Source organism: Aythya ferina, assembly GCF_964211825.1.
Source record: "Aythya ferina genome assembly, chromosome: Z".
In the NCBI taxonomy this organism is placed as follows: domain Eukaryota; kingdom Metazoa; phylum Chordata; class Aves; order Anseriformes; family Anatidae; genus Aythya; species Aythya ferina.
The window spans coordinates 52,103,769-52,130,774 of record NC_140299.1 but is presented as its reverse complement, the minus strand read 5'-3'; the positions used below and the strand labels follow the sequence as shown (position 1 = coordinate 52,130,774).

The window sequence follows — 27,006 nt, the reverse complement described above, 5'->3', positions numbered from 1 at the left end:
CTTCCTGGTGTAATTTGTGCAGAGCTGTCTGAGATAAGTCCACAGTGAAAGTAGGCGGTGTTGGAATATGATTTCACTCTTAACCCCTTAACCATGTGTTTCTCTTACATAAAACAGGTCAGTTATTTTTTGATGTGAAGTTAACATCAGTGGAGTCTTGTAGAATTGTAGAATCACAGAATGGTGTTGTTTGAGAGGGATCTTAAAGGTCATCTGGTTCCAACCCCCCTTGCCGTGGGCAGGTACTTGAAATAGTGAAATGCAGCCATGTCTTGTTTTACCACAAACACTGTTTCTATGTTTATAGGTTAAGTCTTGTATTAACTGTGCCTGAAATATGTTCAGCATAAACTATCTTTTAAAGTACAACAGAACCCACTCTTCCTAAAAAACATGCTGTGTCTTGCCCACGTGATTCTTCATTCTAACTGTTATCTATGTTAGCATTTTAGGTTTTAAAATAGATCTTTGACATTTTTGTTAATTAATATCAGAGTCAGGTGTTTGAGCTGAGAGAAGCTTGGCCAGAAGTGTGAAGTCCGTTGTTAGAGAAGAATGGAATCATTCGTGAGGTCAAGCGCTAATTTTCATTATATGATCCTGAGCTTGTTGAAAAGGAGCAAAAAACTAAATTGAGCTTTCCTCTTGTAGACGTACTCTGTGCAGGACTGAAATCACACAATTCTGAGAAGCTTATCTTCATGGTTATATTTTTGTTTGTAAGTTCACAAACCAGGGCAGGTTCCACAAAGTGGTACTTAGTAGCAAGTGAACAGTTTACCTACTGAGCACCCTAATTGCTATGGCTCCACACATGGTGAATGCATACTCTATGTACAGTAAAAGTTAAAGCATTATTCAATCCTGTGATAGACCAAGAACAGTGAAATAGAATCAAAACTATAGTACTGAGTAAACAGAATCATTTTTCTGAGAGACGCTTCGTAGCTCCAAGAGTAGGTTTAAACTAAATAAAACTAATAAATTGAACTGGCAGCCTGTTTCAAGTGACCTTGGAAGGTCACTTCTACACTGTAGGAGTCGACTGTAAAACAAATAATAAGCAAACCTGAGAACTTTGAACATTTCTGCACGCAGCTTAACTGCAATTTCTGTGTTTGTGATGTTATCAAGTTAGAATTTTAAAGGGTACCTGACAAGTTCTGAAGAAGGCAAGAGAGTTGTTTCATTTATTGTGATAATCAATGCTGAGTTTTCCATACTTGCAATTTCTAGTGCATAACCAAAAAAAAAACAACAAAAAAAAAACACACCTTAATGTATGAAGATGCATGGGTACAGAATGCAGTCAACTCTTAATTTTGCTCTTCTGAGCCCTTCTAAAAGCTTTAACCTTTTCTACAACCTGAAAATAGCAATTGTGCTGGGTATAGGCTCTGCGTAGGCTGTTGCATGTGCATTTGAAGAATTAACCATTTTCACCTGGCTCAGATGCCATCCCTGAAATCTCTTTACCTGTCCATACACCTTGGAATTCTTTTATAAATCACTGCTTAAGAATCCTTCCATCCCAAAGAAATCCCCATTGTTCCTCAGAGGTTATATAGTAAATTCAGATAAAACATTTTACCTAAGCATCTTTATCAGAAGTTGTAATATAGTAAAACATATTGCAACATCATTGGATTGATTCATGATTTTATCAGTATCAGGTATGATTCTTTAGCTATTTAGCATTCATGGTGTCTTTTCCAAAATGGGAGAGGAACTTGGCTGCCTATGCAAAAAGTGACAAAACTGCTAACACAAGGTAGGGTTCAGAGTGTTTGTGGCAGAATTCTTATTGTGCAATGCAACGTGTGTCTTTCTGTAAGCAAGATTATAAATAAGTATTTAGGGCAGAGGAAATGCTTGCTTGAAGCATGAAGAACATTTCACGATGAAGCAGCCTTCTGGTTTCCTGAATCTGTAATGAAGCACTTGCTATTCTGCTGTAATTTAGGAAAAAGAGATGATGTGGTGAATAATGCTGCACCATTTCAGGTCAGTAACCTCTCACTCACCCCCATCCCACTTGCTCCTTCACTGTCAGGTCCAGCATTTGCAATACCATCCCTTCTAAGAAAAGAGAGCTCTGTCCTTTGGAAAGCTTGGCTGATGTTAAGAAAACAAAGTGTGTGCCTTCAGTCTGTTCAGAGTGATTGACACATGAACACTAGCAACTGGCTGGGACCTCTTACGAAAGGAGACACGGGAGGAAAAAGCTGTGCAGTTGACCACTGAGATTTTCAGCCTGTACAAAGATGCGAGTTGAAAATCTTAGGAGAGTTCTGAAGCAACTCCTGCAGCTGATGCAGTGCTGACTAGGAACATTTTCTAATGCTGCTCAAACACAGCCATGCTAATAATTGAGCTTGTAGATCTGTGGGTTTTGCAAGACTGAGAAACTTATATATTTTGAACAAACTGTTGCTGGTCTGCTCAGATTTTCTCACCCAGCAGAGCACTTTAGGCGGGGAGTGCTTGGGATTCAATGTTTTTATTGGTCTTGGCCCTTGAAAAACAATGCATATTGAGTATTGTGGCTAAGAGCTCTTTTTTGTAGAAAGGGTGATTGATGCTTCAAAATGTAACATCCATGAAACGTTACAATGACCTTTCCAAGGTCTTGCCAAAGCATTTTTAAATATCCTTGAAGATATAATTCATTTATGACAGTGTGAAATGACCAATGACATGTCATTATCTAAAAGAAACACTAAAACAGGTGGCCATAATTTCTGACATGTTTCATTCAACAATAAGTGTAATGACTAGTCGTTATGAGAACCACTGTTCCTATCTGTTATGTAAATGACCAGATGCAGATTTAGGAATCTAGAATATTTCTATTTTAAAATGTGTTGTAAGGCATCTTGTTTGTCAGAGTACCATAGCTAGAACAGGCTACTTGTGGTCCAGGAGTGCTTAAGAGCTCAAGGTAAAACCACAGTAAGTCTGCTACTGAGACTGGCCTGAAAAGTAATCACTGAAGGAAATCAAGCTGCATAAGTCAGCATAAGGTCATCTCTCTGAGCTACGGGGAGGAACCAAAGGGAAAACAAAAAGGATTTTTCTTTCATTTGAAGATAATGAAATCATCAAATACAGTAGTCAAAGTAAGCCTTTGTGGCATGCTGTTGGTATTTGCCTTAGAAATAGTGGTTACATTTCTGCCAGCCTCTGACATTTTTCTTCTGCTCCTGTTGCTATCCCAACCTTTCTTATTTATTTATTTATTTATTTATTTATTTATTTATTTATTTATTTATTTATTTATTTATTGGGGAAGTGTGCTGGTTAAAACTTGATCCCCTGTTCATTATTTTCCAGAAACCTGTTGTACCAAATTAGTTATAGGCATATTATGGTTAAATTGATTCAGCACCACTGGGGTCTTTGGGAATCTGAATTTGCTATTAATTTTGATTTATTTATTTTTTTAAAGTCTGGAATAAAAGTACATTATGACTGGTTTTGAAATATGGGGCATTATGGTTACTCTACCTTGTTACTATAGCTGCCTGTCAGAATTGTGTTGAAAATGGACTCCCTGGTTAGAATGAAACAGTTTTCACAACAGATAGGCTGCACACAGAGTCCTGCAGTAATCTACACCAATATGGCGTTATTGATAGCATGAAATGTTTGATAGCGTTGTCCGTAAGTGCAATATTTATTAATTGTGAAGAGAGAAAAAAAGGGACCATATTTTGTGTGTAAAAACTCTTGCTCTGATGCCATCTTAAAGGCTGTTTTCTGGTCCTTGCTTTGCAAATACCTTTTTACTTTTTTTTTTTTTTTTCTTAAACTTTCTTTAATTTTATGTCTGTTGTTGGTAGTAACAAGAAAAGTCCAGAGACTTTTTGCCTGGAAAAAAAAAGAATGTCAGGAAGAGTAAGGTCTTGAGAAAAAGGAATAGCTTAGAGAAAGTTAAAACACAACAACAAAATGCCTTATTCTTTGGTCTTGTAAACTTGAGTAGTATGTAACTGGAGAGTAAAATGAAATTACCAGGCACCGAGTGGCCAAATATTTTTTAGATTAGTTATGGGTGAAGTATGAAACTTACTGCAATACGACAATATTTTAAATACCAAAAGGAAAAGAGTTGGACTTACAATGTTTGGATTTTTAAAAGTAGAAAAGTACTCAGGGAAACCCTGGATGCCATCCTGTGCATCGTACTCTAGGTGGTCCTGCTTGGCAGGAGGGTCGGACCAGATGATCTCCAGAGGTCCTTTCCAACCTCAACCATTCTGTGATTCTGTACTAACCCTGAGCCATAAGTGGTGAAGAGCTAAAGAGGCAGTAGGAGATAAACAACGGCTACTAGGCTAGATGCGCTTTTAATTTGATTCCAGAATAGCTGATTTTATATAATAGTGAGAAAAATATGAGTGGATGAATGAGTAAATTAATATTTGTTTTCAAGTTCCTGTACTGCTGATTGAGAAGGGGATAGTCTGGGCTTTTTAATTACAGCTGAAAATACATCTCTATGAATTTTGACTCTAGGACATTAAAGGCATTTTTAGGTTTTATACATACAGTTATTTGTAACATGAACTATGCTTAGCTATTCAAGTAGTTCTTTTCATGGCCTTAAAATCTGGAGACATCTGAAGGGTCTAAATCATGCTGTTGTTTTTTTGTGTGTGTGTGTTGTGTTTTTCTTCAAACATTTTTGCAGGCACTGGAGGATACTTCTTTTAATTTCAGTCCTGTATTTATTTATAAAAGCAAGCTGTGCTTTCTCCCACCCTCTGATTCTCACTCGTTTAAAGAAGTGACAGTACATCCCCCTTTGGAACAGCCAGGATTTTAAATACAGTCCTTACTTTCCTTCCTTGAAAACACACAGCACTTCTGAAAAATACTGGTGGATAGATCTAGAGAATGAAGCTTGCTTTATCCACTGAGAACACATCTTTTGCATTAATCTAAGAACTCAGGACCACAAAGTGGTTTGTCCTATGCCTTCTTGCTTGTCTCAAGGCATTTTTCTGGTTTCTGTTAGGGCCCAGAGATTAGGTTGAGGTGTTCAGGTGAAGTTTCATCCTTGTTTGGCCTCCTGCATGTATTCCTGCACCATTCGCACAAGGGCTCTCTACAATATTTAGGAATGTTGCACAGTCCTCTGATGCTTCCACATTAGCTGCTAGTTCAAAGAAGTGGAGTTCTTGTTTTCTTACTCATTTCTGACTCTGATGGTAATTTGTGCATAGCTTAATGCTACTTCATTCCTAAATGAAGCATCAAATGTGAAATGTCTGCTTCTAGAGTGTCTTCATTATTCTAAAAACCCAAAGGCGAATGGGAAACTGATGCAAGCCTAAATTTTATGTATTCTTAGTGCTTGTGTTGTGAATGGAATTATTTCGTATGGTGGTTGACAGGGTATAATTACAGTTGTCAGACCTCGCAGATGAAGAGTGAAGAAGTCTGGTCAGCATCGTCTATTTCCTTTCATGATAGTGGGAGTCTTTTTCCACTTGGCAGGAGTTTGTAGAGAGAAGGTTTTGTTACTGCTCCCCATAGGGACTTTTTCTGAGGTCTTACAATGTTGTGCTCTTCCGCTTTTTGTTATTGGCAGAAGTCTGCAATGTATGGTAACATACCTTCTTTTGTGGTAGTACTACTTGGCATCCTACACGTTTTGTGCTCTTTGGCTGTGAAATTTGCAGCAGAGTTCCCCACAGGTATACGAACCAGTGTCTTAAGCTTCCATTTTCCATTTTTTAAAGGAAACAGTGGTGATTGTTCCTATGGCTGGGTTAAGGTTGAAAGGAAAGTTTGTTTTTCGAGATTCTTTGTTCCAGTTGCAGCCCCAAAATGTTCTAAGGCCTGGAGGAACTCTATTTGTGGAAAAGAAACCATGGATCAGAAACTGTTGTGTCTCCAGAATACCACCTAGTAGGTGAAAACAACTAATAAAAATCTGTCAAACCAGTAAATTGCGTGTTTTCATTGCTGGCTGGGCAGCTGTTGCCCCACATAGTTTAGAAGTATTTTTCTTTAAGGTTACAATATGTTGGTATCTCAAATTCAGTCCCTGCAGGACAGTTTAATGTTAGTTGCCTGATGATTTCTCCAGAAGAAATAAATGGACAGCTGTGGGGAGCAAAGAAAGTATTACTTCAATGATTTTTCAGTTTGTTCTCTGAGTTCTACCTCTAATGCTTTGCTGTAATGTAATGCTTTTAAGAGTGATAATAATTCAGGAACGATAGTAATGTCTCTGGTGAACTAGTTATCTTGGCAAGGTAGATCACTGAAGCTCGTCTTTCAGCTTTTCCAGGCCTTGTAAACTCAAACAGCAAGACAGCAAGACTGAGACTGGCTATGCTAAGATAGACTCTGCTAGCCCATACTACTAACTAGTATGGGCTGGAAGGTTTGGGAAAGCAATCCATCCCTCCCGTTCTCACCTTACAAAATTCAGACTTTTATTTATTGGTGCGCAGGCACTCTCTTGTTAAGAAAATCTGCTTGATGTACAGTGATACAGTACGCAAGCATCCAGTTTGGTTGTGGAGCTCTGCCACACAGTATTAGTGAAGTCAGAAGGTTTTCAAGGCAGAAAGAAATATTTGTTTGAACAGTAAAAACTTCCTCTGCCTGATTGTGTAGGACAAAAGGACGAACAAATCTCATGGGCATTATTTCAGCTAATTTGTTTTGACGCAGGGTGGCTAATGTCCCTTGTCTGACAAGCTCCATGAAAACACTTTCCCGCTTGGCTGGGAGTCTAAAGTAGTATGTAACATGAGGTGGAAAGCAGAAGGCAGGAGACCCACAGGAATCCAAAGAGCAGTTCCCAGGCGAGAGGAGATATTGGCAGCCAGAGGCATCCACTGCTCCTTTGCATGGCAGGAAGGGGAATGCTCAGGAGGGCTCTGGGGTGATTTAGCAAGGTGCCTCCAGTTTCCTACCTAGTCAGGGACTTGTTGGGATATCCTAGTCTGCAAGTTCTGCTTCAGTAGCTTTGTGCAGATTAGGAGCTGGCATCCAGTTTTGGTTCGCTTGCTTTTGTGGGTTGGGATACAAACAGAAGGTCTTCAGGTGTACATTTCTTTGCACAGGGTCTAGAGCCTTCTTCCCAGGTCATAGTGAGTCCTGTCCTTTTCCCCTACTGCTGGAACTAGTAGAAGGTGCAAGGAAACATGGCTTCCCACAGTTCAGCTCTCTCCCTTTGGATTATGAGGGACCTCTGCATAACTGTAGTGAAACACTGATAGTGTTGAATGAAAAAATGACAAAGCAGGAACCAAAAATTTTTTATCGTTCTTTATCAAAAATTCATTATATAAATTGAAGTACACTTACACAGTTCCTTTTCTTCTTGCTATGGACTTCATTTTATAGTCATTTCTGTTACTTAACTTTTGGCCTGTATTCAAAGCAAAACAAAAAATATATATGCAGTATTCTTTTTCCTTGTGTTTCTAAGTGAGGGTACACATGTGACTCTTTCTACTGCTGCCTGCCCCTTCTCCAAATTCCAGAATTGTTTATACACTCATTTGATTCAAAAGTTTGTATAATGACAGAATGATGTCCAGAGTAAACAAAATTCCTTATCAGTATAGAGCCTTTTATCCAAAAGGAACGTTAATTACTTCAAACTATTATGTAAAGAAGATAATTTGGTCTGATGTCTGTATATTTGATGCCATGTTTTCCGTGTAATAGCAGAATAGCAGAAAACAGAATTCATATGTTTACCTTCACTTTGCAAGAAATCTAATTTTCTTCAGTGATGTACTTGATGTTTTGGACCGCTCCCAAAATACTAATTCATAGAAGTGATACTTCACTAGCGTTCCAGTGCTCTGTCTTCTCTTGCAGTCTGTAAACAGATGTCTGTTCACAGGGACAGCAATATGGCAATAGTAAACAAGATCTATACAAATAAAAATCTACAATTTCTACAAATACTTCCAATTTCTCCAAGTAATACTCCTGTCTGCTGTCACACAGGCCAAGATAAGACTGTTTCTCAGAAGTCTCAGTTTAATTTGTGTAAAGACACTTGTCTTAGATCCAGTTTGTAGAACTCTCTGCTACCAAGTATTTCTGGAGAGGAGACTTTGAGAATACAAAGAATTGAGTATCTCTGGGGAAGGTCAAGATGTCCTTAACTTACTGTGTAGGAAAAAGAATGCTGAAGGCTGCAGGGAATGTTGCCCCTTGCACTGAGCAGTAAGCAAGCTGCTAGCAAATAAACTCGGGGAAAAAAAATCTCTTTGCATAGGAAGCTTATCCCATTGTAGGCTTTATGTCTCCCTCCAGTTTCAGAGAGACCACTGCTCCAGTCTGATATGGCAATTGCTGTATTCCTTCAAGCACTGACTCAAATGTCCAGTGCCTTGATCACTGACAAATGAAGAGGGATCTGTCTGGGTGATGTACTTCCATGAGGTAGTTTGAGTTCAGTTAAGTTTGGTTGTAGGCAACTTGATCATTGTAATGCTGTACTGACTTGTGTATACATGCAGCTTCATTTCCAGAGCTTTGGACGTCTGATGCAATCAGGTATTGTGTCCAGCCAACTTTCTGATCTCAGCAGTTTGGTTCATTTGGTCCTTACTCTCAAACCTGTAGGCCAGTACCATTTTAAAAACACCAAAAAAAAAATCCCCTCCACAACACTTTAAAGTTTTATTTCTATGAGGAATGTTGTCTCGTGCAATACTCATACACTGAAAACAATACAAGAGAAAGTGTGGTGGAGTAGCAGGGAAGGGAGACTGTAAAGTGCGTTGTGTCCTGCTCTTTTACAATAGATGGTGAATTAGCCTTTTCCACTTGAACACACAAATGCTGGAGGACCCAAAGCTAGATGGAAAACGTAATTCTTTTACACTGAAGTATGTGCTGGGCTTGATTCAGTGTTGCATTACTGGAGGAGCTGTGGCATAACATTGTGGTAATAACACGAAGCGCTACAGAACCAGGACCTGTATCAATTTTAATATTGTTTGCGAATAATATTTGATTTTTTTTCCCACCAATCTTTTTTTTTCCCCTCTCAACAGGATCCACTCTGTGTAGCTATGAACTACAGCCATCAGAATACACTACAGATCCAAGGGCTGCCAAGTTATGTCCTAAATACCCTGTTCCAGAGAGGTAATATTAACATCTTGTCTGATTGGGGATGAAGGGAGCAGAGACTTGTTTTGTTTGTGAAAATACTGTAGAAAATACTCAGCATAGATTTCTTCTGTCTTGCAGTTGGATGTTTTATTGTAGTATTGTCACATGTTTTTAGAACACATTGTGAATGCAACTTGTAAAGAAAAACCTGAACTATCCGCACATGCATTAATAAGATTATTGAGCTAATATCTTCAAGTTCTCTTCTGTCTCATGTAACTGATACTGCGCTGAGTATCAGCTGTTTTACTGCCTTTCACCCTACAGCCAGCTGCCTTCCAGCAGTGCAGTTCAGATACAATTTCTGAGGCCCATTGGATCTTTGAGAGGGAAAATGGTATAATCACACATAGTTCTCTTGCAGTGTTCACTTCTAACACCTTAACCTCAGCCAGTCAGATTGAGCAAATTGCTTCATTTTTGATTCTTTCAGTCCCCAAATGACCAATATGGGGATGCCTAAGAAAAAAGAGGGCTATATTTTATAAACAGATTGATTTGAGTTTTATTGTTCAAAATACTATACTGGACTGCTTTTTGTGAAGTAGAGAGAAAGGATTGTAGCTCCAGAAACTCTGCAAGCTGTGTTGGCTCCACTGAAAATGTAGAGATAAACATTTCTGAAAAAAAGAAACGATCTGTTTCCTGTTTTACACACCTTTCTGTCAGAATTCTATTCACTGAAGAAGAATCAAGTTGTGTTTCCACAAATTTTAGCTTGTCAAACATACGCAGTAGAGGTTTGTAATTTGTTATTCTTGCCCTATGGATAATCTTCTGTTACAGTTCAATAAATGTCAGTTCTAGAAACTCTGATTTTAAGTAGCTATTGTCTACGTGGTAAGCTATCCAGCAAATAAAATTTCTTTAATATTGTATTGGCAATAAATAGCAGCTGGAATATAAACTTTTTTTTTTTTTACTTTTCCCCACAGCAAATCAATATTCCATGCAGCTAACCAGCTGGTATAGCTGTAATACAAAAACAAATGAAAATTTCAGTGCCAGCTTGCATACTGAAAAGGCTCGTCATTCTTAATTTTTGCTAGAATTATATTGACTTTTCTCACTGTGTGTTCCCACATCATTCAGTATGAATTAATATAACTTAATAAGAAAACAGGCAGATAGAACAGCATGTCAGAACTCTAATGATGCTATGTAAATTCCTTGCAAAAAATACCTAGAGTTATTTCTGAAAAGCTATTGTGCCACTGGCATATTTCCCTTTTGTTGTTTGTCATGAATAAAATGTACAACACGTTTGAATATTTTCTGAGATTGAAAAGTCTGAACTTGATGCCCAAAGGCAGAAAAGGCCTATACTGTATCTGCAAACCACTCTGGTTTTCAGATTTTTATGGTTAAATTATTGGAGAAAATTGGTGTAATTAGGAGGGGAAATGGAATCCTGTGGAAGGAGACTAATGAAAAACTAGCAGCACCCTTCAGGCTGAAGCAATCAGGCAGAACTTACCTAGCCCTCCTTTTCTCAGATTTGATCTGTCAGAAGCACGAACCATAAGGTCAATGGAATGGAGGTAGCTCAATCTGTTAGGCCCATCCCTTGATACTTGATGACATGGCTTCTTCACACCCAGATGAGTCTTCTGGTCTCAAGGGACTCTGATCCAGAAGCTTCGAGGCACTGTGTACAACTTAGACTTATCAGTGCAGTCCAGCAATGTGACCAGTGATTCACATTTCTTCCAGTAACTGGCTACGATCTCTCAGTCTAAGTAGATCATAACCTCACTTTTTAGTTTTGGAATAGAGAACTCCAGAGGAAAACCTAAACAGCTTTTCCCTGCAGCATTTATCTCTCAGCCAGCTCTGCAGCAGTCTGTTCTGTAGAGGTTATAAAAAAAATTAAAAAAAAATCAGATTAACAGTGGCATTCCAGCCAGGTTCACTACACACAGGTTTTTGTGTATGCCTGGGTGTGGCTGAGAGACAAAACAGTTATTTTCTGAGGTCTAATATTTGAACAATTAGGTGGGTCTCTTAACTTCGTCTGCTGGCTTGAACTTCACTTGCTCTTGTTCATGATTAACCAGCATACCCTTATTCTCAGAAACTTGCAATTCCATTCAAGTATGCCATCTACCAAGTAATGATCAAGAGGCCATATAAGACAGTACAGGACATAGGAAATAGATCTATTACAGCATTTTTAATTAAACAAGTATCTTCCCTACTTGTTGAGTCAAAACCACTGAAATAGCAACATATCTCAAAAGGTGGATTCTCAGGAGTCCAATTTATTCAAGAAGGCTTGTAGGAACCACTAACCTCATTTCTTATTAATTGCAATAATGTTAGAAAATAAATATTGCACATGAAAATAGGTAACTTAAAATGTGTAGTGAAACTACTATAGCATGAGAGATATTAATTAATACAAAGTGGTACACCAGAACATTTTTTCCTCTGTTAGGGTGTACTTTGGAACAAGATTTTAATCCTCTTCATTTTACTCTTCAGAACTGGTATTTTCTTAATCAGATGCAGAAATTACAGTCCTTTCCCTACACCGAGTTCAAAATTTGGGTGTTGTTACTGGTATTGGCAACTTTTAAATATTCCATTCTTTCTGAAAAGTTGGATCAGTTAACAGTTAAATGAAACTCATATTTCAGTATTTCCCAACATTGCTGTGTATGATGAAGAGTAGTACTCTGTGTATTCTAAAATAGGCAACGTTGTAAAAGGCTGAGAGGATACATAGGCTCCCTTTTAAATACAGCAGCCATAATATTGGTTTAATTTTTCTTTTTTTCTAAACAGTTGTGAATAATACAGTATTACTTTGCTGTGCTTAACTGCTGTCTTCATCGTTAATCAAAAGTAGAGCATCAATATGACCACCTGCAAATGTGTTTATCTACCTAGCACAGTGAGTTTAAAACCATATAATTTACAATTGTCAGTCACTTCAAACAAAAGCCTAGGATCTATTAGTTATCTAGGTATGGCAGGTGATCATAATTTCTCCTGAATTATATGCAGCGTAATTTCACACACTTGGTTTTCAGAATGTTGTCTCCCACCTGTCAAATCCCCCCCACCCCCAAAAAAAAAAAAAAAAAAAGAATAGGATGTGGCTGAGGCAGTTGTTTTACTCACTATGTGTTTAAGATGGAGGTTAGAATTTTGGAAAGGCTTGGGATTAGCAAATTGTTATAGAGTACAGGAAATTACTGGTTTGTGGGTCATTGCTAAAATGGGAAAACTGCAAAAGATTATGTGCATTGCTTCTGCAGTCCACTGAAATCTTTTAAGTAAGGAAGATTGGGGAGGATGAAATAAACGTAAAGGTTAAAATAAAAGACTGACTTGATACAAAAGACATTTCTTTCGTTGGATCCAATTACAGGAAGGAACATGTAATTCATGGAATATACATCTGAACTGGAGTTGAGGAGAAGGATCAAAAGATGTAATAGGCCACTTTGAGATCTGACATATTTTATGAGTCAGGAAGGCAGCTACTTATTGGGAAATACTTGGAAAACAAAATTACACACTTTTAAAGTGAAGTTTTTTGCTCTCTTTTATCTTCCTGTGATGGACTTGATAGCATGTTGTGCTGAGCATTTGGGAAGTTTAATGCATAACATCAGTATTTTCAGGCAGGATGCTTCCAAAGCAGAAATAAGGAAACCATAAAGGCATCTTTGTGTGTTTTGCAAAGGATGTGGTGCATTATTTTAACAAAGGTAATGAAGATAATCACTGTGATTGTAATCTTCAACAGAAAAACAAGCCTAGTGTGGGGGAAGACTAAGAATAAACATACTGGTTTTGCTTGACAACAGTTGTAAGTGCTGATGTCTTTTAGTGTAAAACGTATCCTTGCAAGAAGAATATTGTCAGTCTGGGATTTCTTTGCTGCAAATATGGGCCAGTACTGTGTTCTAACACGAGTGAAAGGCATTGTTTCAGCTGCTGGTTCACCATGTGACACTTGAATGTGAGATGTTTAACTGGAACTAGGAACATGTATTTTCTGAACCTTGCTGTTTAAGGGTGGGAGGGTAATATGCTATTGGAATGTGCACTGCAGCCTCACAGGGTTACTTGTAAGAACATCACTTCCCATTATGATCATCCTCATTCCAGCAGCACTTGTGCATTCAACACATGGTTTCTGGTTATGATGTTATGAGGGTGGAGTGGTTGCATCTATTCACCTTTCATTTGTGTGTTGATGTGGCATTTATATTAAGTAGGAGTAATTTTTTTTTCTGATTTTTTTTTTCTTGTGTCACCAGTGCACCTATTCCATTCTTCCATCGCTGTGCTCCTGTGAACATTTCCTGCTATGCCAAGTTTGCAGAGGCCCTGATCACCTTTGTCAGTGACAGTAGTGTCTTACACAGGCTGATTAGTGGAGTTATGACCAGCAAAGAGATTATAATGGGACTTTGCTTGTTATCACTAGGTAATTGTTTTTCTCATTACTAGCTATTACTGCAATAGGAGATTGTTAACACTCTCTAACCACAATATGAGAAAAAAAAATACCGCCATGTATTATAGCAAAAAGCCCTTAAAAATGGTTCAGAATGATACGTATTTTTTGACAGCTGGTTAACTTCTTCAGAAGCAATATACATGTGCATTCCTGTTTTTTCTCCTCTCCCACGGTGAGGGACAGAACACTTGGGGCAGTTGATTAGTCAACAAGAGTTTTGACATAGTTAACAAAGCATCCCCATGCTCCTCCTTTTTATTGCAATATTCACCTTTTCTTTTTATAATATTAATCTTTTGCCAACTGAAGTCCCTTTTCCAATAAAAAAAGGACAGGGTGAGAAGTGCACAATAATGTACTTCTCCAAAATGTAGATTTTTTAGTTTGTTTCACTTAATTGTGCAGGCTTACTGGGATATTTAGAAGGAAAACGTGAAAGTTAGGTGCCTATTTGTTGTATTGTATGTTACTTCCTCCTTCCCCTCCCCTTCCCCCAAAGTTTAAAAACAAACAAACAGAACACTTCATGCCTTTTGAAAATGTCAGCATTATTGAGCTGGAAATTCCCAGCTGTACAGAGGTGCTGAATGGATTTTGCAGTAGCAAAATGCTCATTTCTAGTCTATGGCGTGACACATTTCACCAGACAGAAGTACTGTAATGAAGTGTTGTAAATTAAGGTGAAATGCTATTCACCCATGTAAATTACTTTCCCAATGAGTATATTTTAGTCCTACTAAATATAAAATCTTTACACTTAATATACTAGGTATACCTAGTGTAGTAAATATTAAATGGAAAGCTCCAGATACTGGCCATGTAAAAAAGAAAAAAAGGAGGATACTAGTTACCACTTAAAAAATAGTAAGACCATTGAGTATCTTTTCAACTGTAACTAGAGAGCTGTTTATTGTGCTAATCTTCTACCCTGACAGCTGTATTAGTCTGATAGTAATGGTAAAATGACTATTCAAAAGCTGAAACCTAGTGGCTGAATTAGCAGTGCTACTGTTGGGTTAGAGTCAGAAGTTAATAGAGGGTTTTATGTATATTTAATTTTAACTTAAGAAAAATATATAATTCTTACTTTTTTAATACCTTCATAGTTAAATAGAATATATTTATTATTAAACAATAGGGTAGATTGTGTGACTCACAAAGCCTGGTTCAAGCAGCTTTCATGTGGAAGTGTTAACTACTGTACGCAAATAAGTATGTGCAAAAATATGTGCATGCACTTATATAAAACATTCCCTAAATTGTAGTTGGCTGACACTGAAGAGGTCTTATTAACATGTAGTTCCTGAATGGCAGTGGAACTATTGAACAGAGCCTAATTTTGAATGCTGAAAATAAAGCACAAAGCTCTGTTCCTCAAGAGGTGTGCTCATGTTAGTAGCCTCAGAGTACTATCATGTCTTGCTGTCTGTTTTGTCATTGTCTAAATACATCTCTGTCTGTATGTACACATTATGTCTTGTATGTAATGTACCATGTAAATGTACTTATGCTTTCTTTGTTTTAATCAGCAGCACCAAAGCAGATGTAGATGTGCCTAATTTCCTTAACTATCTGTGCAGTGAGTTTGTAAGCCACAGAAAATAAATCTCTGTCTAAAAACTCTGTTGGAAGACAGTTATGTAGTGCAGTGGGAGAATTGGAAAGGCTATTCCTACTTGAAATAATTGCTCTGCTTATTTCATTTGTCTTTTTTTTTCCTTTTTTTTTTTTTTCCAGTGTTGTCCATGATTTTGATGGTTATAATCAGGTACATTTCAAGAGTACTTGTCTGGATTTTAACAATTATTGTCATTCTGGGATCACTTGGTAAGTCATGTTCATCTCCTAGTTTTTGAGTGTCCAGTTCTCTTATTTATTCTCCATGTCCACAGGTTAGCTAAATCCTATACAGATCTTGGGACCGTACCTGTTTTTTCTGCTTTCCTTTGAGCCCCTTGCAAGATAGGTGTTTCTAATTGCAGTCCTCTCCCAGATAGCATGCTGCTCCATAGGGATTTGCTGCACTTTCTCCTTGGCTGGCAAGCTTCCTGTCAGTCCATACAGCTCATGTAGCCCTAACCATTGTCTACTTCTTAACCTACCTCCAAGCATGTCAGCAAAGAAGCTGGTCTGGATGTGTTGATGGCTCACCAACCCATGGGGTGTACTGAAGCATGCAGGAATCAAAGGACAGCTATTGGTTATGTGGCCTTAGGACATAGATGTGTCCATGTAAACCCGGCATCTTCACCAGCCCTTTCAGTCATCTTAGACTCTGTAGGCATATCTAAAATCTGTTTTGAGGAGAGGATGCTTGTCTGTCACTTCTAATCAAATCCTCACACTTCCATATGGCCCAGGAAGTCCTGTGTGACCTAGGTCATGTTTGAAGTGCAACCAGCCATAACATCTTGGGCGTAACCAAAGATTGTTTTATTCAAAATGATTTAGTTCTCATGAAGGCATCATTACTTTATCACATTAACTTCACATTTATAAATCTATTACTCTATTCTTGATACTCAGTAACAAAGCCACAAGTAATTGGAAGTAATTCAAAGTATCATTTCAAAATGATCAGAAGTTAGAAACAGCATCAACAGTTTTGGCTTCTGACTGGTTACTTGTTAGGCAAGTGTCCTATCACCGATTTGTGACTATGAAAAATACAGCAACCTCCTCTCCCCATGCAAAAACAGGAAGACAAAGCATCATAACTTCATACACTACACCTTGATTCTGGAAGCATGAATAGTTTATTTTAAGCACTATGTCAAATTATACAAACAAGCTGTTCTGGGTTTACATGGCAAGGGTTTGGTAGCAGGGGCAGATGAATGTACAGAAGGAACAAGAATAAAATAATTAAATTAGGAAGTACTGCAATGTAATTATTGCAATTCATAACTGCAGTGAATTGAAAAAAAATGCAGGCCATCACTTTGTTTTTCTTTTTACTGCTCCTGGGATCTGTGACCACAGAAAAAGGAAAAAACAGATGTTTTCATTTAAATTTGCTTTAGAGACTGAGCAACCATGCTGAATGAAGGAATTGAATGACTTATTGCCATCTTTTACTATGTTCTAAAAAAAATATTACATTCATTACAAAAACTGAATAAGAACGTGTCATCTCTGAAATATACTGCTTATTCTGTGTTCACTGTTTGTTTAAGAGATGCCAAAAGAACATCCTCCATTTAAGACCTGAATGGAATACCTTCAGCAAAGGCTTGTGGTCTCTAAATAAGCTTCTGCAAGTGATTCACAAAGAGCAAAAGAACAGAGAAGGATACGCAAAAGAGAAAAAAGTGTGTTCAGACAAGAAGTTAAGTCCCTGAGGGGCTGGTTTCCTGTATATATATATCTAATTTCCCTCTCCTAAATTTTCACGTACATCCTACAATATAATTTCTCTCTTGATTTTTCTCTTTATCACTCTTTCTTTCTGTTCTTCTTCTTTTTGTTTCTCTGTTACCCGTCTAGTGGGCAATCTTCACTACTAGGGCTCCGCATGAACTAGTCTTCTCGCACACTTAATCCTAAACCACAAAGAGCTGCAGGTCTTTTAAGTGGGCTTATTGGGGTGAGATTGTGGAAAGAGTGTATCCAATTGAGAAGAGGTCAACAGAGGAGATTCGAGCACTTTTCCATCCTTTGAAGTTCCTGTTGAGTTGTCTGTCAGTTCCCTTGAGTCTTCTACTCCAGACTGGACTTAAGAAACTGAAGACTTTAGGTCTTTAGGTACTAGGCAGTATGATTGTGTCAGGAAGAAGAAACATCTTTCATTTGTCTTTTTTTTTTTTTTCCCCTCTAAAACATAGGTGGTACAGGAGTCCTGTGGTGGCTCTATGCTAAGCAACGAATATCTGCCAGTGCTGTTGAGAGTCAAATAGCCAAAGAAAATCTTCAGGCTCTCCTGATCTATGCCATTTCAGCTACAGTCTTCACGGTATGTTTTGCTAATGACCATATAATTTTCTTGTTCCACATTTCTGTTTGTCTCTCTTTTTTTTTTTTTTTTTTAATTCAGGTGGAAGGTTTATATTACACAAGTTTTAAAGAGTTTATTTCCATTACAAGTTCTGTTGGTGATATATAAACGTATATTGTTACCTTCCTAGAATTGCTCTGTAATATCTGTCCATGTGTCAGGAGAGAGTTCCTGACCCTGCACTTTTTATCCTCTCCTGTACTCTAAAACCTCTGCATGGACCTCCATTAAATAGCTGGAATATGGAACTCCCAATTTCACTCATTTTTGTTAGATCCCAAGTTCAGAAGTACTCTGTCATTTCGGTTTATTTAAAAGTCCTTAGACTCTTCACACTTCTGAAATGAGTTGTTCCCAAACTTCTTCCATTTACACATGGGTTGTTGTGAACTGAAATGCTAACGACTACTGAACTATCGTATGTTCTTTCAGCCTAGCTGTTTGTTTCAGAGACAATGACCCTGTAACTAAAAATTGTCAATGTTGGACTAATTTCCATGGCAAGTACAACACGCAATGTCTAGAAAGAAGCATTAAATCGCATTGTTTGCTAAATTTTGCAGTCTGCTGACTTTGGTGGTTTGTACAGCATAATTAAGGATGGAATCTGGCCTACCCTCATAAGTCTGAGGCTGATAACGATCCCAAGTAAATAAGTCTGAGATTACATTTCCCCAAAAGTATAATTTGGAAAATACTTTCTCACTAAAATAAGCTGTTAGATGTTTACATTTTGATCTTGTGATCTTAAAGTAGAGAATGTGTTAGTTTTCTGAGTTTGATTATCCTGGCTGTGCAAAATAATAGCTTGCTTGTTTTTTAATTCTCTAATATGCAATTTGGAAACTTCTCCCTCTAGGTTATATTGTTCTTGATAATGCTAATTATGCGCAAACGAGTAGCTCTCACCATTGCCTTGTTCCATGTGGCCGGCAAGGTCTTCATTCACTTGCCACTGCTAGTCTTCCAGCCATTTTGGACATTCTTTGTGCTTATCCTCTTCTGGACATACTGGATCACAGTCCTGCTTTTCCTTGGTACTACAGGTAAGCAGCTCACAGGCTTAATTTAAATACGGTACTGTACCGTATTTTAGCCTGTTTTCACACACACAAACAGGTAGTAATGAAAGGGCCATTGCATGTATGTTCCATCTCCCAAAACATAGATACACTGAAAGCAGTTTCTGTTCTTCATAACCTAGGTGTCTAGTATTTTCTAGATTATTATTAGTGAAATGTTCTTTGATTTTTGTGCTCTTCATATGACATAGTCAGAGAGCAGCAAGTGTACTCTGAATTTCTTCCTTTTATGAAGATCATAAATGAGAGCTTTGCTTGTGTTCTGTGTCTGACAGGAGCTTCTAGAATTATTCTTACAGGTCCAAATCTTAGTTACTTCAACAGAGAAACATAACAACTGCTTTTTAAAATGGGAGATCTGTGTGTTATTTTGCAGCAAGTTGTGCACAATAGAAACCATCATTCATCACTAGAACCTTAGAATTTTGAAAATTACTGCTAATCCAAATGCAGCAGTGTTTCTGGTCACACAGCTATTTCCACATAATACAAATTAAATATTTTGGATTTCATGCTCTGAAATTTTAGGAAGGGACAGAGGTAGTAGAATCTTGTTCTAATTACTGTTGAAATTTTAAGTTTTCATCACATGATGTTCTGTGTCCCTAATGAATGGCAAGTTACAGAAAATGTTTGCCTCCAAAGTCCCAGTCCCATGCTTCACTCTGCAAAGAGATTAAATCTGTAGGAGAATTTAGGCTGATACTTATGTCTAACTGACAGAATTCTTTGATAGACTTTGATTCTGCAAAGACTAGTGTATCCTTTTAGCTTCATATGCGCTCAGTTTATTCACTGATGTCAGTTGAACAAAATCTTTGTGCAAGTAAAGCCAGAGCTTTTCAGTCCAAACCAGGGGAATTGACAAGTGCACATTATTTGTGTACAAAAAAACCCTACATTTTTTGAAGAGCTTGTTCTCTAAAATTTAGATTATTTCAATAGTTCAATTTATTTACAGGAAAAAATATTTTTTTATATACACGTGATAGCACAGCTAAAAATGTAGAGGAGGTATTGACAATGAGAGCTCAAAACACTGGTTTTCAAGGTAAATATCTTATACACGTGATACTACTCAGCATTTTTCTGCATTCTCATCAGCAGTTTACATAACAGTTGCTTACAATAAATGTTCGTAGTGTGGGCTAGTATGGTGAAATAGGGCATTGCCTAGGATAGTTTTGACATGTACTCTAAATCATCGTATATCACGCTATTCAGATTCAAGACAGCAACAGACAAATCAAAAACAACTAAAGCAAAATTCCTTTTATAATGTTTAATTATAGGGGTTCTTGTTACTTTGTAGTGGTGGTTAGTCTTGGAAATTTTCACCATGTGGCTAAAATCTAAAAAGTGCTGCGCAGTACTGAATATGATCAGAATTCTTGACTGCTTTTTTTTTTTTTTTTAAATGCCATTATACTCATTGTCTCAGTAGGTGTGTTTTTCTTATGAACCATCTTCCCAAGCTTGATAATTAGTAGAAGCTAGAGCTGTTCTTTAAATGGTTATGAACTGCTAACACCATATACTTTCTTCTTTCACAGCTGGTGTAATCATTGTAGTCCTTTTCTGACCTCATTAATTTCTAGGTAATCCTGTCCCAAATGAAGAAGGATTTGTTGAATTTCGGATGGTAGGCCCTCTGAAATATATGTGGTGGTACCATGTAGTGGGACTGATCTGGATCAGTGAGTTTATCTTAGCCTGTCAGCAGATGACAGTAGCTGGAGCTGTTGTGACATACTATTTCACAAGGTAAGAATAACGTAGCTTTATTGTGAACAACCTAGAAATGGAACTAGCAGAAATAACAAGGGTTAGAGTTTAAAGGAAGAATACTTTCTTTCTGCCTGAAAGCTGAAGAGTAATTGGGTTGTATTAACTCTTCTTAAATCATGTGAAGTCCTAAAATAACCTGCTTTGCTGGTTATGGATGGCATTCTTGGTATTTAAGACTCGAAGTCCTGTTTGCCATGTAACCTGTGCGTGTTGTAATAACAGGAACAGTTGTTGACAAAACAGAATGCACCTGGAAGACCAAATTTAATGTTAATAATCAATGCTGATGAAGTCAGCACAGGTCAAAAAATAACTGACAGCAAATTATTATTGTTATTTTTAAAAATGTGCTTTAAATTAATAACCATTATTAATTCTTGTACAAGATTACTCAAGGTTTTATTAGATTCATCACTATATATGGATTCTCACAAAATCATGTACAAGTACAAAAATAATACAAAGTATGTGTGCATTAAAACTCCATATTACATATTTGTGTCACTGTTGTGTATGAGAGCATACTTTACCTTGGCTATTGTGCATGTATCTGCTAGCTGTTCAGGAAGGCAATACAGTTACTTGAACAATGCTTTTAACAAATTTCAGGCACAAGAGTTTAGCTTTACAGAGATAAGAGACTGATTTCAGAATCACAGACTTGTCCAAATAAATAAGTCCCTGCTTTAAGCTTTTGTCTCTAGCATTTGCAGACTTATCTGAAATTAAGACTGCTCAAAATTTGCTTTAAATAAGTGAAAATTAAAGTACTTGCTTTAGCTATTTAGGACCTATTAAAATAAAAAATAAAAAACTGAACATACCCTCAACAAGTTTGCCAATGCCACCGAGCTGTGTGGGAAGGGATGACGCTGTAGGGAAGGCATGCCATCCAGAAGGACCTCAGCAGGCATGAGAGGTGGGCCTATGTGAACATCATGGGGTTCCACAAAGCTAAGTGCGAGGTCCTGCATCCGAGCTGGGGCAATGCCAAGGATAAAGAGAGCTTGGGCCGAGAATGGATTGGGAGCAGCCCAGAGGAGAAGGACCTGGGGGTGGTGGTTGACGAGAAGCTCTGCAAGAGCCAGCACTGTGTGCTTGCAGCCCAGAAAGCCAACCGTATCCTGGCTGCACCAAAAGCAGCGTGGCCAGCAGGGCTGGGGAGGTGATTGTCCCCCTCTGCTCTGCTCTCGTGAGACCCCAACTGGAGCGCTGCGTTCAGCTCTGGGGCCCCCCAGGAAAAGAAGGACATGGACCTGTTAGAACGAGTCTAGAGGAGGGCCATGAGGATGATGAAGGGTCTGGAGCAGCTCTCCTATGAAGGCAGGCTGAGGGAGCTGGGGTTCTTCAGCCTGGAGAAGAGAAGACTCTAGGCTCTGGGCAGACCGCTAGCTGAGGGTAGATTTACGTTAGATACAAAGAAACTGTTCCTTACTCTGCGGGTGGTGAGGCCCTGGCACAGGCTGCCCAGAGAAGCTGTGGGTGCCCCATCCCTGGAGGTGCTCAAGGCCAGGCTGGATGGGGCTTTGAGCTATGTGGTCTTGGTGGGAGGTGTCCCTGCCCATGGCAGGGGGTTGGAATTAGGTGTTCTTTAAGGTCCCTTCTAACCCAAACCATTCCATTATTCTATGTAGGATAGGATATGATATATAAAAAATCCTAGGGATATACAGCAACCACGCTTTGTTCTTGTCATGTTCTTTTAAGAGTCTGATTTTTTTAACATGGGTTTTTAAATAATGATGCAGATATTTTTCAAGTGCATGATTCAGATCACAAATGTTTAATTGATTTGTCTTTTTTTAATTGAGACTGTTATCTGAATTATATTTGATTCCTTATCTGCCCTAGTATCTTAAGATGTATCAAAGGCAAGGAATTAATTTACTATGCTGACAGAAATTCTGTTATTTTATTAATGATGAAATCTTCAATTATACTGGTGAATGCATCTGTGAAGTTATTACAAGATGCTAGAGGGATGTACGCTTGTGAATAATGAAACTAGACTGAGTGAAAAACTGCAAAAGTACAGAGTAGAGAGGATAGTTTTGTGTTGGTACAGATTGCTTAGCAATGCTTATTCTTCATCTGTAATTCTATATATTTTCTGTCACCTGAAAAGGAATGATTTTACTTTTAACTGTACCTATCATTCCTTAACGGGAATTTTAAGTTAGCACGTATAAGTTGCTCCCTACTGTAATTCTTTCTTGCATTTTAAAGTAGATTTCTAACCTGAAAAGGGACTCAGTAAAAAGGAAAGGGCATTAATTTGGAGTTTCCCTGTTCTTTTGGACATTAGCAGCTTTCCACAGCAAATTAAATGAAATTATCTATAGAAAAATGTTTTATATGTGTTCAATATTGATTCACCCTAGTAGGACGGATTCTTTGCAACTCATGCAATAACAGATCTCAGCATTGTGCATTATAGAGTCAGCAGTCAGTTATGTTAACCTGAAGAGGAGAAAGTGTTTGGGTTGTATAGGTATAGATTAGACCATAACTTTTTATGCGATTGTGCCCAAGGGAAAGTAGAATTTGGCTTCTCCCTCCTGAGCAGTAAAAATTAATTGGAAGAAAATATAGGGAAAACCTGTTTCAGTTATTAACATCTCATGATTAAGTTGCTTGGAGATTATTTTTATGTGATAAAGACTATTTCTTGGTCTTTTTTTGAATGAAATTTGCATGAAAATAATTTTCTCCCAAGCTGGGGAGTTGTTTTATGTTTGGAATGTTAACACTTGCTCCTTTAATACTTGCTTTCTTGAGGATATAATAGCTAAATTAGAAATGCAAAACATCCGGAAAAGGAAATTTACATAATAAATTAAAATAGTAATATCCTCTTCAAGAATGTCTCGATTAAGACCTGAAACAGAAGGGGAAGACAAGGCTGGCTGTTGGAAAAATGCTGTTGTTGTTCTTTACTTTTCTTTTAAAGGGCTTGAGTTTCATACCATGAAGCATAATTTAGAAGAAATTGTTATTTGGCAATAACTGAAATACATACAACTGCTAGTAAGGCTACCATTAAGATGTACTGTTTCTTTATCCTATTTCTATTATTACATTAGAGCCAAAGGTGTGACTTGCACAGGCTGTCAGTGTTTTATCCAGAATGCACAATACACACTGACAGCCGGAGGAAGGATAAGAAATTCCTTTTGCACGCTAGCCTTTCAGGAATTTGTAGCAAATCTATAGGTAGACTTTAAATATACATTGATCATTCTACTTCATTCTTTTTCTCTTTTCAACAGGGAGAAAAGGAACCTGCCATTTACTCCTATCCTGGCATCTGTTAATCGGCTTGTTTGCTACCACCTAGGAACAGTAGCAAAGGGGTCTTTCATTATCACATTAGTGAAGATACCACGAATGATTCTTATGTATATCCATACACAACTCAAAGGAAAAGTAAGAGAAACAGATTCCATTTTCTTACTGAAACTCAAGGCCTGATGTGTTTACAGATAATTTAGTTAAACCTGGAGGGAGGTCTTTGGAAGTCTCAGTTTGGAATATTTGGTCTTTCAAAGCCCATAGAACTGAGAGTAGCTGCTGGAGTTACTGAGATCAGTTACTGAAACACAAAGGAATATTGTTTTCTTGTTTTTCATGGTATCATTTTCCCCCCACACATTTTATGCTTTCCTAGGAAAATGCTTGTGCTCGCTGTATGCTTAAAGCCTGCATCTGCTGCCTTTGGTGTCTAGAAAAGTGCCTGACCTACTTAAATCAGGTAAGATTTCCAATATTCAAAAAAAAAAAAAAGATAAAAGATATAATTTCTAGAATGTAATCTGAGGCTGACACATAATGTATTGTACTTTGTAACTGACCTGAGGGGTGGTACTTAAGTTTTGTTTCCATTACTGAAATTAAAATGCAAGTCATGGCATTGGTCTTTGTTCAAAGGTGAAAGAAGGTGAAAAACAGACAGTATTCATCTTTGAGAACATTGTATGTCAACTTTAGATGAGATCTCAACAGATTTGATTAGTGGTTGGAGATGATCTCCCTTATGTCTGTTCTTCCAAGCTACATCTGATTTTCAAAATACGTTTTCTGTGACAAGGGAGCGAACCTTTTCCATGTGTAATATTTCATGTTCACAGGACAGAAAAACAATATGTAACATCAAATTGTCGTTGTCATCTACAAAGTGGAGTAAGAGCTGCAAGTTGCAAAGAGCTGCACAGGCTGGTCAGGCTACCTCATAAAAAACATTTGTTTGGCCTATAGTTCCACCTCTTAAATACATCTCTAACTCCCTTTTACAGTTATGTTTTTTTGTTTGTTTGTTTTGGTTTTTGTTTGTTTGTTTTTTGTTTGTTTGTTTGTTTGTTTTGTTTTGTTTTTTTCCCCCTAGAAATAGAAAAAATAAAATCATAAGGAAACAACAGTGTAATCCTTGGAAATTGTCCTGGATAATTTTGAATGCAGTCTATTGAAGTATCTAGAAATTACCTTGGTGGACTTCTATGACTTTCAAAGTCTTATATTTCCAGATTTTTTTCTAACAATTTAATTGCTGTAGTGATGCCACTGCTCACCTCCTGCAGAGAAACTGCAAATTCTGTTTAATTAGTTTTTACTGGAATAAACTTGTTAATGCATAAATCATGAGCAAGGGAGGAAAAGAATGGTAATTCTCTACTTTGTATAGTCTTCTGTCAGCTGGTACATACTGATTGTTTCAACGACTCTCAAGGGAATCTTTACTCTTTAACATCATATGACATGTGCCTTTTTCAAAAGCCATGCCTGCCTTCTTTCTCCCTCCCTACTCTTGCCCCTTTAAACTCTTCTTCCCACCTCCCTCTGAAATATCTGATCATCCCAAATTTTCACTTTCTTTTTTTTTCCCCCCCAGAATGCATACACAGCCACAGCTATCAACAGCACCAACTTCTGCACCTCAGCAAAGGATGCCTTTGTTATTCTAGTGGAGAACGCTTTGCGGGTGGCTGCCATAAACACTGTTGGGGATTTTATGTTGTTCCTGGGAAAGGTATGTATGCTGTATACAGCTGTTAAGGCCTTCCACGGCAGCAAGCTTTCCTTAGCAACAACTTGCACCCCCAGATACAAAATGCCTTTGAGCTCCTGTTTCTTAGCATGACTTTATCACATCTAGCTGCATCCTATAAGGAAGGGACTGAGGGTGGTTAAACAACTGATCCACTTAGAAGTAGATCCACTTCAAGCAGAGGTCATCAGAAAGGAATGGCTGAAGATATTGGCACTTTTTGCATGAATTTATTTAAGGGAGTCAGGAGAAATGTGACCAGAAATACTGAGTTTTTGATTGGTTTTGTGGTTAAAAAACCTGAAGTTTTAAGGAAAGAAGACATTTCCTCTGAATTCAGCTCTCTAGATTTTTGTTGAAATTTGATAGTTTATTGATGACCATTTTTGTCAAAATTGCACTGGAAGGTAGTATGGAAGCCTGCATTGAGGAACTGTCAGCTTAAGTTACTAAGTTACTTTTACTCTGAGGATTAAGTTACTTTTACTCTGAGAATTAAAATAGACTAGAATAATTGCTGTGGTCATCTTTTTGTCTCTCCAGGAAATGATAGAGACCTACTTTATGGAAATTTAATCCAGTGAATTATTGTTATCCTTTTAAGGATTTTGTGCCATTATTTACTAAAATACTTAATACCTAGCCATTTAAATCACCTGTGCTTAAGCATTTGGTCATTAATTAAACTGAACTGTCCTCCTTATTACATTCTTCTATTAAGTCAGAGTTCAGTGGGCTGAACTTTTAATCCAGTAATTAAATCAATAAGATGTGAGGAGAAGTAAATATATAACGAAGATACAGGTGCTTTAGTGATCATGAAATGCATAATGCAGCTTTATGGAGGAATCTGAAATGTGTTAGGGAATATCTCCTTGAAAGGATGTCTCTCAAATTATTGGAGAAATGCCCAGGTGACAGAAATATTAAAATGGACAGTGCAGCATATCAAAAATGGTATCATCTAAACAGAGCTAGGCTGCCAGCATATCTTCTCTACATTCCAAGCCAGTGTTTTCATAATACAGTAAGGCTGACCTATTTTACAATTTCATGTTTCTCTGCAGTTCATAATAAAAGGTTGGGAAATGTTCAAAATGTTGAGTGGCTACAACAGTTGTTTTGTTTTGTTTTGTTATCCCTAAAGACCAAACTGGTACCCAGTGAAATATCTGTTAGGGCCTCACACACAGTGTAGTTCAATGAAAACAGAGATGATGTGCCTTACCTGAATTAGAATGATCTCTTATTTTATTCATTTCTAGTCTGACCTATAATCTAATCTACTCTGATCATTTCTAATTCTGATATACTTCTCCTTATATGGAGACAAGACAATGATAAGACAAGCTTGAAAGATGTTTTGGCTGAATTGTTTCTTCCAGCAAAATGAAACACATACTGTCTCTGAAGTCCCACACTCCCAAAACAAATAAACCAAAACCAAATGCAATTGCACATT

General features: G+C 37.6%; 1 protein-coding gene across 1 annotated transcript in view; it reads left to right on the top strand.

The window, feature by feature from the left end:
• The window catches only part of SLC44A1 (solute carrier family 44 member 1), a 67,420-nt gene that overhangs the window by 29,095 nt on the left and 11,319 nt on the right, over positions 1 to 27,006 (top strand). Inside the window, exons 5-13 of the mRNA XM_084505147.1 lie at positions 9,042 to 9,135; positions 13,437 to 13,606; positions 15,377 to 15,466; positions 17,464 to 17,591; positions 18,493 to 18,679; positions 20,314 to 20,479; positions 23,773 to 23,929; positions 24,171 to 24,254; positions 25,389 to 25,526. Coding sequence (XP_084361273.1) covers positions 9,042 to 9,135; positions 13,437 to 13,606; positions 15,377 to 15,466; positions 17,464 to 17,591; positions 18,493 to 18,679; positions 20,314 to 20,479; positions 23,773 to 23,929; positions 24,171 to 24,254; positions 25,389 to 25,526 — 1,214 coding nt within the window. The remainder of the gene's footprint in view (positions 1 to 9,041; positions 9,136 to 13,436; positions 13,607 to 15,376; positions 15,467 to 17,463; positions 17,592 to 18,492; positions 18,680 to 20,313; positions 20,480 to 23,772; positions 23,930 to 24,170; positions 24,255 to 25,388; positions 25,527 to 27,006) is intronic.